The 15,097-nt window shown below is 40.9% G+C and overlaps 1 protein-coding gene across 16 annotated transcripts in view; it reads left to right on the top strand.

The window, feature by feature from the left end:
* AKAP6 (A-kinase anchoring protein 6) overlaps window positions 1-15,097 on the top strand; it is a 548,607-nt gene that overhangs the window by 286,587 nt on the left and 246,923 nt on the right. For all 16 annotated transcript variants that reach the window (XM_021099861.1, XM_021099874.1, XM_021099867.1 and 13 more), the window contains one exon: window positions 1,925-3,691. In XM_021099861.1, the coding sequence (XP_020955520.1) occupies window positions 1,925-3,691 (1,767 nt within the window). The remainder of the gene's footprint in view (window positions 1-1,924; window positions 3,692-15,097) is intronic.

The following is a 15,097-nucleotide window of genomic DNA, read 5'->3' as shown; positions in this document are numbered from 1 at the left end:
ATAATCATAATAGTATTTACTTAGAGATTGAGATAAATGTTTAAAGGAAAAATGAGATAGTTTTTTGAGAGCTTATAAGAAAAGCTCCAACTTAAATGAGTGGTTGTGGTATCTTGGGGAAGTAAAGCTTGATCTGAGGTCTAAGGGATGACTAAATGTCAAGTAGTTAAGGGTGTTGCAAGTAGGAAGCTGTACTAGGAGGGAAAATAGTGTGTGCAAAGGCTCTGAGGTAGGAGGAACACAATATATTCAAGGACTGAAAGGAGGACACTGTGGCTGGGTGCAGCCAGGGAGGGGAGAGTGGCTTCATATCTGTCCTTGAAGGGTTTGGGTTTTAACTTAGCAGCAGGAAGCTAACAAAGGACTCTAAGCAGAGAAGTGATAGCATCAGATTTGCAGTTTGTAAAGGTTTCCCTAATGGCAGTCTGGAGGACAAACTAGAGGAGGGGTTATGCCTGTTTAAAATAACATCCAGTGAATCAGAGAAAATTATGGCACAGAAGTCAGAATATGGACTGGGTCAGACAGCCATCATTTAAGGCTTAGCTCAGCTTTAGTTACGAGGCTGTGCTAGTTATGTACCTTCTTTTGGCTCAGGCTCCCCTCCTCTAAAACAGGGACAATAACACAGATCCCAGAAGAAAATTGTTGTGAGGATTACATGAAAGAGTAACAGTAGTAATCAAACATCTGCATATAAGATGAGAGCACTGAGGCTTAGGAAAGTAAAATGAGTCTTTTCATCAATATTGTTTACCTGATTGTTGTGAAATAAGAGTGAAGGGAGTAGGAGATAAAGACAAGAAGGTAAAGGTTGAAAGGAGAGAACATCCCCCCCCAAAAAAACAAAGGAATGAACCAAAAAACTTAACGTAAGATCCTGGAGAGGCCAGATCATGGGATAATCTTGTCGAAAGGACACAGGGTCCTGTTTGCCTGGTTCCTCCTCCAGGAGAATGGAGGTCCAGGGATATAACCACCCATCACTTTTCAGTTTTCTCTCATCACATCCTGAGGAGCTGGATTAGACCAACTGAACTTTAGCCTCACGGGCATAATAGGATTCCAGGGGCCCTTCTGTCCCAAATAAATCATCAATAAAAAACTCTCCCTATTTATCAGGATACCAGAAACTGCGTTAGTAGTGAGACAAGAGCTTTAATTACATAAAGATTAAAATAATTAAAAACTCTTACTTACAATACCATTTTTTAGCATAGGGGAATTTCAGATCAGTCTTCTTGAATTATGAATAACAAGGAAGGTGGGCACTTGGTACCTCATGTACTCAAATGGGAGTGGGAGGGGGGTGGAAGGGTAGGGGGAGAATGCATGTGGAGCGAGGAGTGAACTTCAAATGGGTGGGGACAAATGGAAGCTGGTCTTGAACTGTTTCTGTTATGTGTGCAGATTCAGTAGATCACCTTCCTGTGATTTGTGAATATATATTTAGCACAACAGAGTTACTATAGTAAACTATTATCCTTTAAAGTATTTACTAATTATCTACTGTGAGCTAGCCACTGTGTGGGTGATGGAGTGATAGCAGTAAACAAAAGAGACAACCTTGGAGATTCTTCTCTTACATGATTTTCTCAGAAATCTTATGGTTGAAGAAAGGCTGGCTAAATGAACAATATTTTAAAATGGAAAGTTAAGGCAAGAATGGTGATTTTTGGCTTAGCCTTGACCCTTTCTATCAGAGCTCTATTCTCCAGATTAAATAAAAATCCTTAAATATTTAACAACAGGGTACTGTATAAGGCAGTATGATGATTTAATATGCCTTTCTGTATCTCAGACCAGAAGCACTTGAAACTGATGCATTTTTGACCTTTCTTGGGGCCTCTGTTGAGATTTCATGTGAACAAGCAGTCGAGTATAATGTTGCATTTATTGAAACCATTTCTGTTGTCCGTTTCAGGGCCGGCTTGATGCTCTAACGGAAGTGGATGACTCAGGACAGTTAACTATCAAATGCTCTCAAAATTACTTGTCTCTGGATTGTGGTATTACTGCTTTCGAACTGTCTGACTATAGTCCAAGTGAGGATTTGCTCAGTGGCTTGGGTGATATGACCTCCAGCCAGGTCAAAACCAAACCTTTTGACTCTTGGAGCTACAGTGAGATGGAAAAGGAGTTCCCTGAGCTTATCCGAAGTGTTGGGTTACTGACGGTGGCTACTGACCCCATCCCTTCCAACTGCAGCGAAGCAGTTGGTGAGGAGGCATCTCAAGTATCTCTTTCAGCAGATGACAGAGGTGGATGTGAGGAAAACAATGCATCCGCAGTCGAGGAGCAGTCAGGCTTGACGCAGGAGCTGTCATCTTCAGGGGAAGCTCTGAAAAAGGGCGCTCCACCCTCTGTGGAGACTGTGAAGCAAGATTCTGTTTCCTCCTCCCAACTTGGGGCAAAGAATCAACAGCCTCTTCCTTGTGAAAATGCAACCCCCAAGAGATCCATCAGAGATTGCTTTAATTATAACGAGGACTCTCCCACACAGCCCACATTGCCAAAAAGAGGGCTCTTCCTTAAAGAGGAGACTTTAAAGAATAATCTTAAAGGCACTAGTGTAAAGAAGCAGATGGTTGATCTCAAGCCTGAGATGAGCAGAAGCACCCCTTCCCTGGTGGACCCTCCTGACAGATCCAAGCTTTGCCTGGTCTTACAGTCTCCTTACCCCAACAGCCCTTCTGCTGCCAGCCAGTCCTATGAGTGTTTGCATAAGATGGGGGTTGAGAACCTTGAAAACACAGTCAAAAGTTACATTAAGGAGATCTCCTCCAGCCTGGGGAGGCTTAACAACTGCCATAAAGAGAAACCTCCACTTAAAAAGCCGCACAAGACCCCCAAAGAGGTACCTCCATGCCAAACTCCTAAACGGGAACCCAGTTCAGGCAAGCAAGCCAAAAACATCAGGAGCTCAGTAGTGCTGAATGGAATTCCTTCTTGTCCTTCCAAGGCCACAGAGGGGCCAGAAACAGATTCTGCTTCCACATCCTCACTTGAGCCGTGTAACCAGAGTAGCTGGAATGCCAAGGTGCCAGTCCGGTCTGAAACATCCAGTTCCCCACCCTTTACTCAAAGCAGTGAATCCTCTGTTGGCTCCGACAACATCACGTCTCCGGAACCCTTCCTCTCAGAACACAAAGGCAAAACAAGCCTCTCCTCCTCCCCAAGTCACGTCACCAGGAATGGTCAGGTTGTGGAGGCCTGGTATGGCTCTGATGAGTACCTGGCACTGCCCTCTCACCTTAAGCAGACAGAAGTATTAGCCTTGAAGCTGGAAAACCTAACAAAACTTCTGCCTCAGAAGCCCAGAGGAGAAACCCTTCAGAATATTGATGACTGGGAACTGTCTGAAATGAATTCAGATTCTGAAATCTATCCAACGTATCATGTCAAGAAGAAGCACATGAGGCTAGGCAGGGTGTCTCCAAGCTCATCCAGTGACATAGCCTCTTCGCTCGGGGAGAGCATTGAATCTGGCCCCCTGAGCGACCTTCTTTCTGACGAGGAATTGGGTCTGCCTCTCTCTGGCATGAAAAGATACACTGACGAGAAGTCAGAGAGAGCATCATCCTCTGAAAAAAAAGAGAGCCATTCTGCTACCAAGTCTGCTTTAATTCAGAAACTGATGCAAGATATTCAACACCAAGACAACTATGAAGCCATATGGGAAAAAATAGAGGTAAGGTGGCCTTCTTTATCTGCATGATATCTTATCTGATTTTAGGAAGTATTGCTGGGAAAAGGTCAACTCCTCCACACCCATTATAAAATGTGTTGCTATTTTTTTTTTTTGTTTTTTTCTTTTTAGGGCTGCACCCACAGCATATGGAAGTTCCCAGGCTAGGGGATGAATCAGAGCTACAACTGCTGGCCTATGCCACAGCCACAACAACGCAGAATCCAAGCTGTGTCTGAAACCTCCACCACTGCTCATGGCCCCATTGGATCCCCAACACAGCGAGGGAAGCCAAGGATTGAACCTGCATCCTCATGGCTCCTAGTGGTTTGTTAACCACTGAGCCATGAAGGGAACTCTCTATGTTGCTATTTTTTATAAACATGACCGATTCCCCAAAGAACAAAAAGAAAAATCACAGTGATCACTGCCTTATGACAGAGTGTGCACCACTGGGAACTGCCCTTGTCTGTGCATTAGCTCAGTGCACCCCTGCCTGGTCTAGAACTTGCTGTTGGTACTGCTCAGACCTAACTTGGCTTCTGATGAGTGCTGGACCCCCTTGAACAGACTAGGAAATAAAGTGTTACAGTGGCTGTGCACACACCAGTACCTCAGGAATACATGAGTGGAATGTTCCATTAAGCCTCGGTGCTTTTAGATTTGTTGGTTCAAACCCCAGAACAGCTTTCACAGCTCCAATATTAACTTTGGTAGAAAAAAAACAGATAATTCTAATTTTTCAGGAATTTTTTTCCCTAGTCTTCTTCCTCTTTGAAGCCTTTGGCTAATAACCATGCTACCTATATGCTGTACCATCCATAGGCTCTGAGATGAAGAGTTGATATTTTGGGTAAATCTGTCCTTTTATAAAAAATTATTATTATGAAATCTTTAAGGACGTTGACATCAAATTGTCAGAACCTGGCTCCTTAATATAAGCTATGATTTAAGTCACTGGATAATACACATGGACAGAATAACCTGAAGGAAGAAAACAAGGGCCATAAAACCAAGAGGGAGAAGTTAACAGCAATATATAATAATAGTACCATATATTAATAATTGTTTTTACCAAGTATTTGTGTGTCCAGTCCTCCAACAGCCATACGCTTAACCCCATTTTATAAATGAGGAGACTGAGGCTGAGAGAGACCCGGTGGTCTGATTTAGAACCCATACTATTAACTAAATGCTCCCAGGCCTCTCCATAAGGGAGTGACCAATTGGTTCCACATGTAAATACTGTAGTTTTGGAAAGAAGAAAATATCAGCAGAGCTAGGTTTTGCCTGGGAAGTTCTGGTGAAATAATAATCCTTCACTGGGGCTTTGAAGATGTACTAGGGTTTAGACAGAGAGAAGGAAGCTGGGCATTTCAAGTAGGAGGAGTAAAAACCAAACACAGGGGTGGGGATTGGGAATGAGCATGATATTAGGGTGCATAGAGAGCCGTCTTGACAGGAAGGTCAGGAAGCAGAGAGCAATAAAAATTTCCATACATTTAATAGACCTGGTTGCCTCAAGGCCCTAATGGCCAGACCAAGGCAATCAGGATTTGTTCACTAGGCACCCACGGTAACTTCTCTGAAAGGGGCTGAGAACAGTTGTACAGCTCACAATAACTCACCCTTCTTAGGCTTTTATTTTGTGCTCAGTTTTGCACTAAGGGCTTTCTATGCCTCGTTCTATTTAAGTCCTGGGAGGTAAGAACTTTTCAGATGAAGATGCTAAAGCAGAATATGGTTAGAAAACATGCTCAAGGCCTCACAGCTAGTGACTGCAGAGCCAGAATTTGAACCTGGAGATAGCACACTGAAAGCAATGTAAGCCATGGCCTCCAATAGCCTTTCTTTTTCTTCTTTATTTTTATGTTTTTAAATTTTATATTAATTTAATTTAATTTAATTTAATTTTTCCAATAGCCTTTCTTGCAGGCCTAATGGCAATAACAGGAAAGATGGTCATGGCAGCCATGGTGGTGACCAGTGTGGAGATGCTAATGTAAGGGGCTGCTGTGATGGGGGACAGGTGAATGGTGGGGGGCAGGGGGGGCTGCTGAAAAACTGAACGAGATCCAGAAAACCTGTTCCAGGCCTTGCTCAGTCATTAAAGCCAGGAGTGGTGCACAGCTAGTCATGCTCCATTCTGGGCCTCATTTCTTTTTTGTAAGTGTTTTCAGCAGGAATGGCTATAATACCAACTTCCAATAGTGGCATCCTTTTAGTACATAATTGTACAAAGATGAAGCCAAGCTTTCAGCCTCCAGGAACTAGTGTAGTTTTAATAGAAGGAAACATTTGGATGGGTAGCTGGCTTGAAGTGGAGGTGAGGCAGGTAATTTTTTTAAAAAAATGTGTGAATTGATATTGAGTATATGATGGAACTTTCGAGAGGACGTGTCTTGTAGGTCATTGGAAATACTGTCCTGGAGTTGGGATATGAGGTGAAAGCTGAAAGAAGATTAAGCCCCTTCCTCAGCCCAACCTCCTTTCAGACTTTTGGTAAGGGCAACAGCCAAGCCCCAGGCCAGTTGACCTTGGATATCACACTGTAGCTTTGATCTCCTTCAAATTGTGACCCAGAAAACATACTGTACCAGAAAAATATAACATAATAAGAGAGGGTATTATTTAACATCTTTGTATCAGGCAAATACTAGGCACTTTACCTTCACTAATACTCTCATAAGATTCTCATGGTCCCACTGTACAGCAGAAGGAACTATATCCAGTGTCTTGTGATGGAACATAATGGAAGATAACATGAGAAAAAAAAAAGTAAGTGTATGTATATATATATATATACACACCTGGGTCACTTTGCTGTATAACAGAAATTGACAGAACCTTGTAAATCAACTGTATTATACTAAAATTTTTAAAAAACAAAACAAACAAGAAGATTCTCATATCAACCCTACAAGGTAGGTTTTATCATCTTAAATTGACCACTGCTCTTCCACTCCAGTGCTCCAACTCTGGTCCAAGCCACCATCCCCTCCCGCCTAGATTCCTGCGGTGCCTTCATAACTGGTCTCTGCTTCCATCCTGCTCCCACTATAGTCTATTCCCAACACAGCAGCCAAATGATCTTTTTAAAACACAAATCACATCATGTCCTCCGCTCAAAACCCTGTAATAGCTCCCAGCACATTCAGGGGCCCTACCTGGACCTGCCCCCTGATTTCCCATCTGTGCTCACTTCTATCTGCTCTTCCCTGGGCCAGCTTCATTCCACTCCCACTGGCCCCTTTGCTGTTCCCTGAGCAAGCTGGGCCACCTCTGCCTTTCTGACCTTTGTTGGTTCCCTCTGGCTGCACCTGCTCTGTCAGACGTCCTCTTTTCTAATTCCTTTCCCTCTTCTGAGTCTTTGCTCAAATAACTCCTTAGGAAAGCTTACCCTGACCATCTTTTAAAAGGTATAATCTGACTTATTTTTTTTCTAAAGCTCTCACTATTTTCTGTCATTTTATATCATTCTCTTATTTAGCATATGTGTTATTATTATTTTTTTATTTCCCCTGCTAGAATGGGAGCTCTGTGAGGGCAGAAATGGTTATTTGTTTAGTTTGCTAGTGAATCTCATGTACCGAGAACATTGCCTGCTACCTAGTAGGTGCTCAGTAAAGACTGTTTAATGAGAGAATGAATGAATCCCCATTGTAGCATGGAGAAAGTGAGCTCAGAGAGCTGAAATCAGTTTTCCTAAGTTGCACAGCTTATAGGGCATAAAGCCAAGCTTCAAGCTCCATCTGCTTTGCTCTTCCCACCAGATAAAGTCTTAGGAATAAAAGAATTCTCTGAGATATTGAGGGCAGATGGGGAAGAGAGGAGGGTGACAACTGAGTTGCAAGTTGTAGTTTAGTAATGAGGGGGGGATAAGGAAGAGGCCCTGCTGTGGGGACCAGGAAGGGACAGGATTCCCAGGTACTAAGTAAATGAAGGGAGAAGAGATGTTTAGTAAGATGAACACTGTCTTCATTCTTTGCATGATGGAGGTCAAGAAGAATAAGAACAAAGAAAAAAAAACAACCTTTAGATTTATTTTACTCCCTCCTTTTTTTTTTTTTTTTAGGCTGAGCCTGTGGCATGTGAAAGTTCCGGGGCCAGGGATCAAACCCTCTCCACAGCAGCAGCTCAAGCCGCAGCAGTGACAACACTGGATCCTTAATCCATTCAGCTACTGGTGAACTCCTAGATTTGTTTTAAAGAGTCAGTGAGGACCTTAGAGAAAAAGAGACTCCAATGAAAGAGTGGAGGAAGGAGTTCCCCTGTGGTGCAGCAGGTTAAGGATCTGGCGTTGTCACTGCAGTAGGTGGGGTCGCTGTTGCAGTGTGGGTTCCATCCCTGGCCCCAGAACTTCCACATGCTGCAAATGCAGGAAAAAAAAAAAGAAGAAAGAGAGTAGAGGTAGATGAATTAGAGATGATTAAGAAATGAGAAGCAGAAATTGGCACAACATTGTAAACCAACTATATCTTTAAAAAAAAAAAAAAAAAAGCCGAAACACGAACAAAAAAAGTGAGAGTGAGTCATTCCTAATAGGTCAAGGAATTGGGTTGTGAAAGCAATGTGAGTCAAAAGTTGGTAGTTGCAAGTGAGGTCAAATAAAATTTCTATTAAAAAATTAAAGCTTATTTGAAGGCAGAAATAAAAGAGTCAATAGTAAGAAAGACTGAGGTGGCTGGAAAAAGCATATACATGTGGCACATGTTGGAACAAGAAGGAAGGGCATGTGGAACTCCATGGGAGGAGTTCTGGCCTGATATAAAAAGTGACAAATTACTGAAGACTACTCTGATCCCCGCTATACCAAAGGGAGAGTGGTGTGTTCCCTCCCCATGTCCCAAGTTCTCTGCTCTGTCCTCTCTGTGAATCATACAGAGATCGAGGTAGAAGGCGCATGGAAGCCCGGAAGAGCATCTCTGAGGGGCTGTGACAGAATCCCTGCTGGACTCCCAAGTAATGCGTCTTAGATGCCTTTTGAGTTCTGTCACTCCTGCTCCTCACATGTATGTCCTTCTTTTAGGAGGCTGATTTGTGAATGTAAAAGATTTGTTTTTAGTGTGTATTTTTTATTCAATAGAAAAATTAATATCTTTAAATATGTGATGTATTCACATAGTTTAAATACAGATGTTTAAGATATCCAGTAGAAACTCTCTTTCATCCTTATTCCTCAACTTGAGTTCCCACTCGCCGTAGGTAATCACTGTTGTTTTCAGTTCCTGTGCCCTTTAAGAAGTTCTTCATACATATACAAGCAAATGTAAACATATTTATTAAGTAATATTTTAAAGCCCAGGAAATAAACTGTAGTCCATTCTTCTCCATTAACAAAAACTCCTCAGTTAACTCTGTGAGTTTGTACTTTTTGTTTGTTTGTTTGTTTTTGTTTGCTTTTTTGGGCCTCCCTTTTGACACATGGAAATTCTCAGGTTAGGGGTCACATTGGAGCTACAGCCCCCAGCCTATGCCACAGCCATAGTAACATGGGATCTGAGCCACATCTGCGACCTACACCACAGCTTGTGGGAACAACAGAACCTTAATCCACTGAGCGAGGCCAGGGGTTGTACCCGTATCCTCATGCATACTAGTTGGGTTCTAGTATAACTGAGCCACAGTGGGAACTCCCAACTCTGTGAGTACTTAAGCGGTGGTCCCTTTCCCAGTCTCTCTGAGGGGGTTGAAGGAATTTTCCTTGTATGTGTTGTAAGGAATTTCCTCAGAATGGGTTTTGTGGCTAAAGTAATTGACATCTCAGGTCTGAGTGCTTACCTCCTATGGAGATTCTCAAGGCCTAAAATTAAAAGTGAAAAACTGAAGCAAGCAATTGAACTAGACTCATTTGTTCTGATACATTCAAGAAATAGAAGAAAAGTAATAAAAGACAAATGAGAGAAGGACATCTGGAGCAGGTGAAATCAAACAAAATGATAAAAATTTAACTTAGTGTGATATATGGACATACATGGCATAAGTATTGAAGGACAGCAAATCTGGCCCAATACCTAATTTTTAAAATAGTTATTTCATTGGAACACAGCCATGCTTATCATTTATGGTTGCTTTTATGTTGCCATGGCAAAGTGGAGTGCTTTGTGACTAGAAACTGATTACTTACAAAGACAAAAATAATTTACTGTCTGGCCCTTTACGAAAAAATTCACTGGCCCTTGCTTGAAAAGTGAGGAAAGAAGCAAGGCAAATAATTTCTAATCAGCAGCTACTATGTGTCATGTTCTTAGTAAGTTCTCTCAGTTATGAAACAATCCTGTGAAAGAGCCATTATTGGATCAGTTTTACAGATGATGAATCTAAAACTCCAGTGCCATGACTTGCCCAGGGTCACCTTGCTGCTCAGTGTGAGGGCTGGGATTTCAGCTGGGATGCCAGAGCTGACTTGTTTTTCTCCTAGAGATGTATCCACATGCCAGGGAACTTAAGTAATCATCATATATGGAGGTAAAATCTATTTATAAAACCCACAGACCACTACTAGGCTAATAAATGAATAGAATGACTTCTTTCTCATAACTCGAATAGAAATGGACTGCCTGATAAGTAGCCATTTATCCAACATCGGTAATCACAGATGCTGGTTTAACAGTTGTATAATTCCTAGGAGAGCTGACAAACACAGTGTGGTATGGTACCGCCTAAGTAACGCATCTTGGGAGACCTGTCCTGGGGAATAGTGTGCGAGGTTCATTTCTCATGTCACGGGCTTCCTGTTCACACTAAGTTCTCACACTCATCCTGGAAGACATGACTCCATTAGGTTGGACTCATTGATACCAAGTTAATGGATGCCTGACATAGCCGATTACTTTTCTTCTCAGAGATATAAATGTCCTCAAATGCTAGATTATGATGTCTCAACTATGCTTCAAACACTCAGCTGTCGTTAGCATTTTATCTCAGAGACATCTATAGCCCGATTTTAAAAACTTCTTTGGTGCCAGCTAAGAATGTCCTTGCACATAAGTTATTTCAGATTCAGTGCAGCAAATACGTATCTGAGTGCTTGCTGTTTGTAACTAGGCTATATAAAATTGCAGTCTAGTTTGTGGTAGCAGCGCAAAGGCAGGTACTCTTACTGCAGCGTAGATAGAGAACTGGGAAGTGGTCACTGATACCAGGGTAACATCAACATTGAAAAGTTTTGGTCCTGGGATTAACTTGACACTGGTTTCTACATTTTTTTCCCCAAGAGGTAAAACGGTTCAGATAGGAGCCATCCTATCTTTCACCCTCATTTTGACCTTAGGTTGACACATCAATGATACCACACTGATGGTGACAGTCATTAAAGAAGTATCATGTTGTCCCATGTGCTCTTTTCCTTTTTTCCATTGTGAGAAAAAAAAAAACCCACACGAAATTTGCCTTCCTAACTATTTTTAAGTGTACAATTGAGTAGTGTTAAGTATATTCATTTTATTTTAAACAGATCTCCAGAACTTTTTCATCTTGTACATCTGAAACTCTACATCAGTTAAACAACTTCCTTCTTTTCTTTCTCCTCCATTCCCTGGTAATCAACATTTTACATTCTGTTTCTATGAATTTGACTATTTTAGATGCCTCATGTAAGTGGAATCATATATAGTATTTGTCTTTGTAACTGCTTTATTTCACTTAAAAGAATATCCACATGGCTCCCTCATCCATGTTGTAGCATGTGACAGGATTTCCTCCTTTTTAAGGATGAATTAGTGTTCCACTGTGTGCATGTACCACATTTTGTTTATCCACTCATCTGTGGAGGGATATCCTTCTTGGCTATTGTGAATAATGCTGCAATGAACATGGTGTGCAAATACCTCTTCAAGAGACCCTGCTTTCAATTCTTTGGGTATATACCGAGAAATTGGATTGCTGCTGGATAATATTGGAGTTGTACTTGTAATTTTTTGAGGAATCCCCATACCATTTTCCATAGCAGTCACTTCATTTTATAATCCCAACAACAGTGCACAAGAGTTTCAGTTTCTCTGTGTCCTCACCAATATTTGTTATCTTCTGGGTTTTATTTATTTATTTGTTTTGATAGTAACCATCCTAATGGGTATGAGGTGATATCTCAATATGGTTTTGGTTTGAATTTCTCTGATGATTAGTGATGTTGAGCATCTTTTCATATGCTTGTTGCCTATTCATGTATCATTTTTGGAGAAATGTCTATTCGAGTCCTTTGCCAATTTTAAAAATTGGATTATTTGATTTTTCTATTGTTGAGTTGTAGGCATTCTTTATATATTCTGGATCTTAACTGCTTATCATATATTTGATTTGCAAATGTTTTCTTTCATTCCATAGCTTGCTTTTTCAGTCTATTGATTTGACCCTTTGATGCACGAAATTTTTAGAGTATGACTTGGTCCCATTTGTCTATTTTTGCTCTTGGTATCATATCCAAGAAATCATTTTTTTTGTTTGTTTGTTTGTTTTTTTTGTTGTTTTTAGGGCCGCACTTGTGGTATAGGGAGGTTCCCAGGCTAGGGGTCGAATTGGAGCTACAGCTGCCGGCCTTCACTACAGCCACCGGCCTTTGCTACACCCATAGCAATGCCAGGTCCGAGCTGCATCTGCGACTTACACCACAGCTCACGGCAATGCTGGATCCTTAACCTATTGACCAAGGCCAGGGATCAAACCCACATCCTCATGGATGGTAGTTGGGTTTGTTAATCACTGAGCCATGAAGGGAACTCCATACCTCTCATGTTTTAAGGAACTCACTTTTTTGTATAATAGGACACAGCCTCAAGAGCCAAAATTCGTCTTTTTAAAAAACACTTGAGGGTCACTCTATTTAAAAGCCCTATCTGCCAATCTTTAGTTGATTTGAGATTTGAATAAATCCCATTTGAAACACAGCTATATTTTTCTTTATTTGTCCCCAGATTAACTTATAATCAAGATCTGCTATAAATTCCATTCTCTCCTGCTTGATGTTTTTTTTTTTTTTTTTTTTATATCAACCACGTAACAGTTTTCCTAGAAGTGGTGGGGAGGCAGCCTGCCCTTAGGTGTTTATAATGATCTCAAGAGCATTCTGTCAGGCTGTCAGGTAGGAAGCACGCTAAGGTTGTTGGATTCCACACCTCTTCACTGTCATTTCCTTTTGTGTGTGCCATTCCCTTATGCTAACCTTTCCCCTCACAATTGCTTGTCTTCCTCCTAATTCTCTCTCTGCCTTACATTTCTCTCCTTTTCCTTTTTCTTTATTATTCTTCTGGAATGTATAGTTTCCCCTCTCTAACACCTCTTTTCCCTTTTTAATTTCCTTCCCCAACTCCCTCTGATGTTGTCTAAGAGATACTCAGATTCCAAAATGAGAGGACTATGAGTTGGCTCTTCATCACCACTCAGACTTGAACCCTTGATCTTCTCAGTGCATTTATTTGTCTTAGAAATATATATCCTGAGATGAGGAGCTGTTTGGATGCAAGAATAAGGAAAATAAGAATTTAGTTTAAATATCCAGGAAAAAGCCCTATTTTTAAAGCGTTAGAAAGGCTTAGTTTTGTAATTAAAATTGGAAGATTCAAGAGTCCTAAAAGGTCACAAATTGAACATGAATTGTTGGTACATATTATTATTCAGTAATAGATGTTAGTAGCAGAATACTGTAGGAGCTCTGAATAGTCTTCTTTATGCTATACACAATCTAAAATTTTGTTTTAAATTCTCGACTTAGAACTTGAGAATGATATGACAACGTAATTCTACGCTCTTTTTATTAAACACTACAATATTTGGCAAGTGTCAAGCGGAAAGTCCTACAATAGGAGAGCAGAGGACAGAAGACAAGTGTAGCCAGTCAGGTTCTCTCTCCCTGTTGATCTTGTACCGCAGTGCACCAGTGCTACATCTGTGTTCCCACCCACCAGAAGGAGAACATGGACAGCACCCAGCTTTCTTCTTACACACAGGACCTGGAAGTTGTACACATCACTTCTGTTCACATCCCATTGGCCCAGACTTTGTGGTATTTAATCACCCAACTTCAGAGGAGTTTGGGAAATGAGCCTTTAGGCTATGAACATTAGGGAGGGAGATATCTCTTAAACCAGTGGCTGGTTAGAATAGAGCTAGTTGAAGGGAAGGGGAATATAAAGTTAGAAAGGAAAGACCATAACATTGATGGACTTTGAATTCCAAGTGTTTGCATAGCACAGACACAAAATAAATACTCTGACGAATGCATGAATAAATGAATACTGACACGATTGAATGTATCATTCAGTTTGAACTTTTTCTTCTAGACCAGGAGTTACAAATTAAATGACTCTAAGAGGGGCAGACAGATAATATAAATGAGTTATATAGTCAGGGAACGAGAGGTTGAATAAACTGGAGGGTCATATCTAGAGGGCAGCCAGCTGCTCAGCTCCAAGTGGTTGTTGCATGAGAGTGTGGGCGTTGTGTGGCAAGATCTTGCAATTTTAAAAAGAAGTAGGAAATCAGGGTTTTTTATGTGATATCTCCTAATTTTTTAAATGCCTGGTCTGTTTATAACAGGCCAAATAAAACACATGATAAGTTAGATTTGGCTTTCAAGTTACTAATTTGCAGTCTCTTTGAAGAAAGAAATTACTTAAAATTTTTGGCCAAGATGGATGATAGTTTAAGGTTAATCTGGCTGTGGTGTGCTGGATACGGCTCTAGGAAAGTGTTTCTGGATTGTGGCTCCACATTATAATCACTGGGGAGCTTTGAAAAATTCCAACTTCAGGCTACACCCAGAGCTATTAAATCATACTCTCAAGGGGTGGGTATTTTTTAAAGTTCCTTCATGCAATTCTGATGTGCTGTCAAGGTTGGGAGCTAGTGCTTTCAGGCTAATTTTGAAGGTTATTGCACAAGCTTGCACATAGCATAAAAGGGTCTGAACTGTGGCTTTGGAAGCCAACCTAAGGAAATAAAGAGACAGAGGTGGGAGATGTCATAAAGTACAAATTTTGTAGGATTTTAAGACTAAGAGAGTGGAGGAAGGGGTCACAAGAGTTAAGATTTCAAGCTTAGGCTTGTGGGGCTAGGAAGTGTAAGGACTTTTAATAAATGGTTCCAAAGGACATGTGAAATTGAGATGTACAATGGATGAACAGGACAGAGGTAAATGTTATCTTATATGCAAATTATGTGGATAAATCCAAGTCGAGAATCCTAAATTAACATATAACATTTTTTTAAAAAAAAAAAGCTAAGAAAAAAGGATGATATTCTTTTGTGTATATTTTATTTGTTGCAATGGCCAGCAAAAACCTGTGAGTTAACATTACTAATGGATTTGTTGAGACAGTATGTCAAGGTCATTGCTCAAGGTTGTAGGAGAAGAACCACAGGGAGCCTAAGCAGATTGCTTCCTGGTTAACGCAGTAGGAATATTTCAGTCCT

The sequence above is a fragment of the Sus scrofa genome, chromosome 7 (genome assembly GCF_000003025.6).
Source record: "Sus scrofa isolate TJ Tabasco breed Duroc chromosome 7, Sscrofa11.1, whole genome shotgun sequence".
In the NCBI taxonomy this organism is placed as follows: domain Eukaryota; kingdom Metazoa; phylum Chordata; class Mammalia; order Artiodactyla; family Suidae; genus Sus; species Sus scrofa.
Note: the sequence above shows the minus strand (reverse complement) of the source record. Positions and strands in the feature narration are given on the sequence as shown.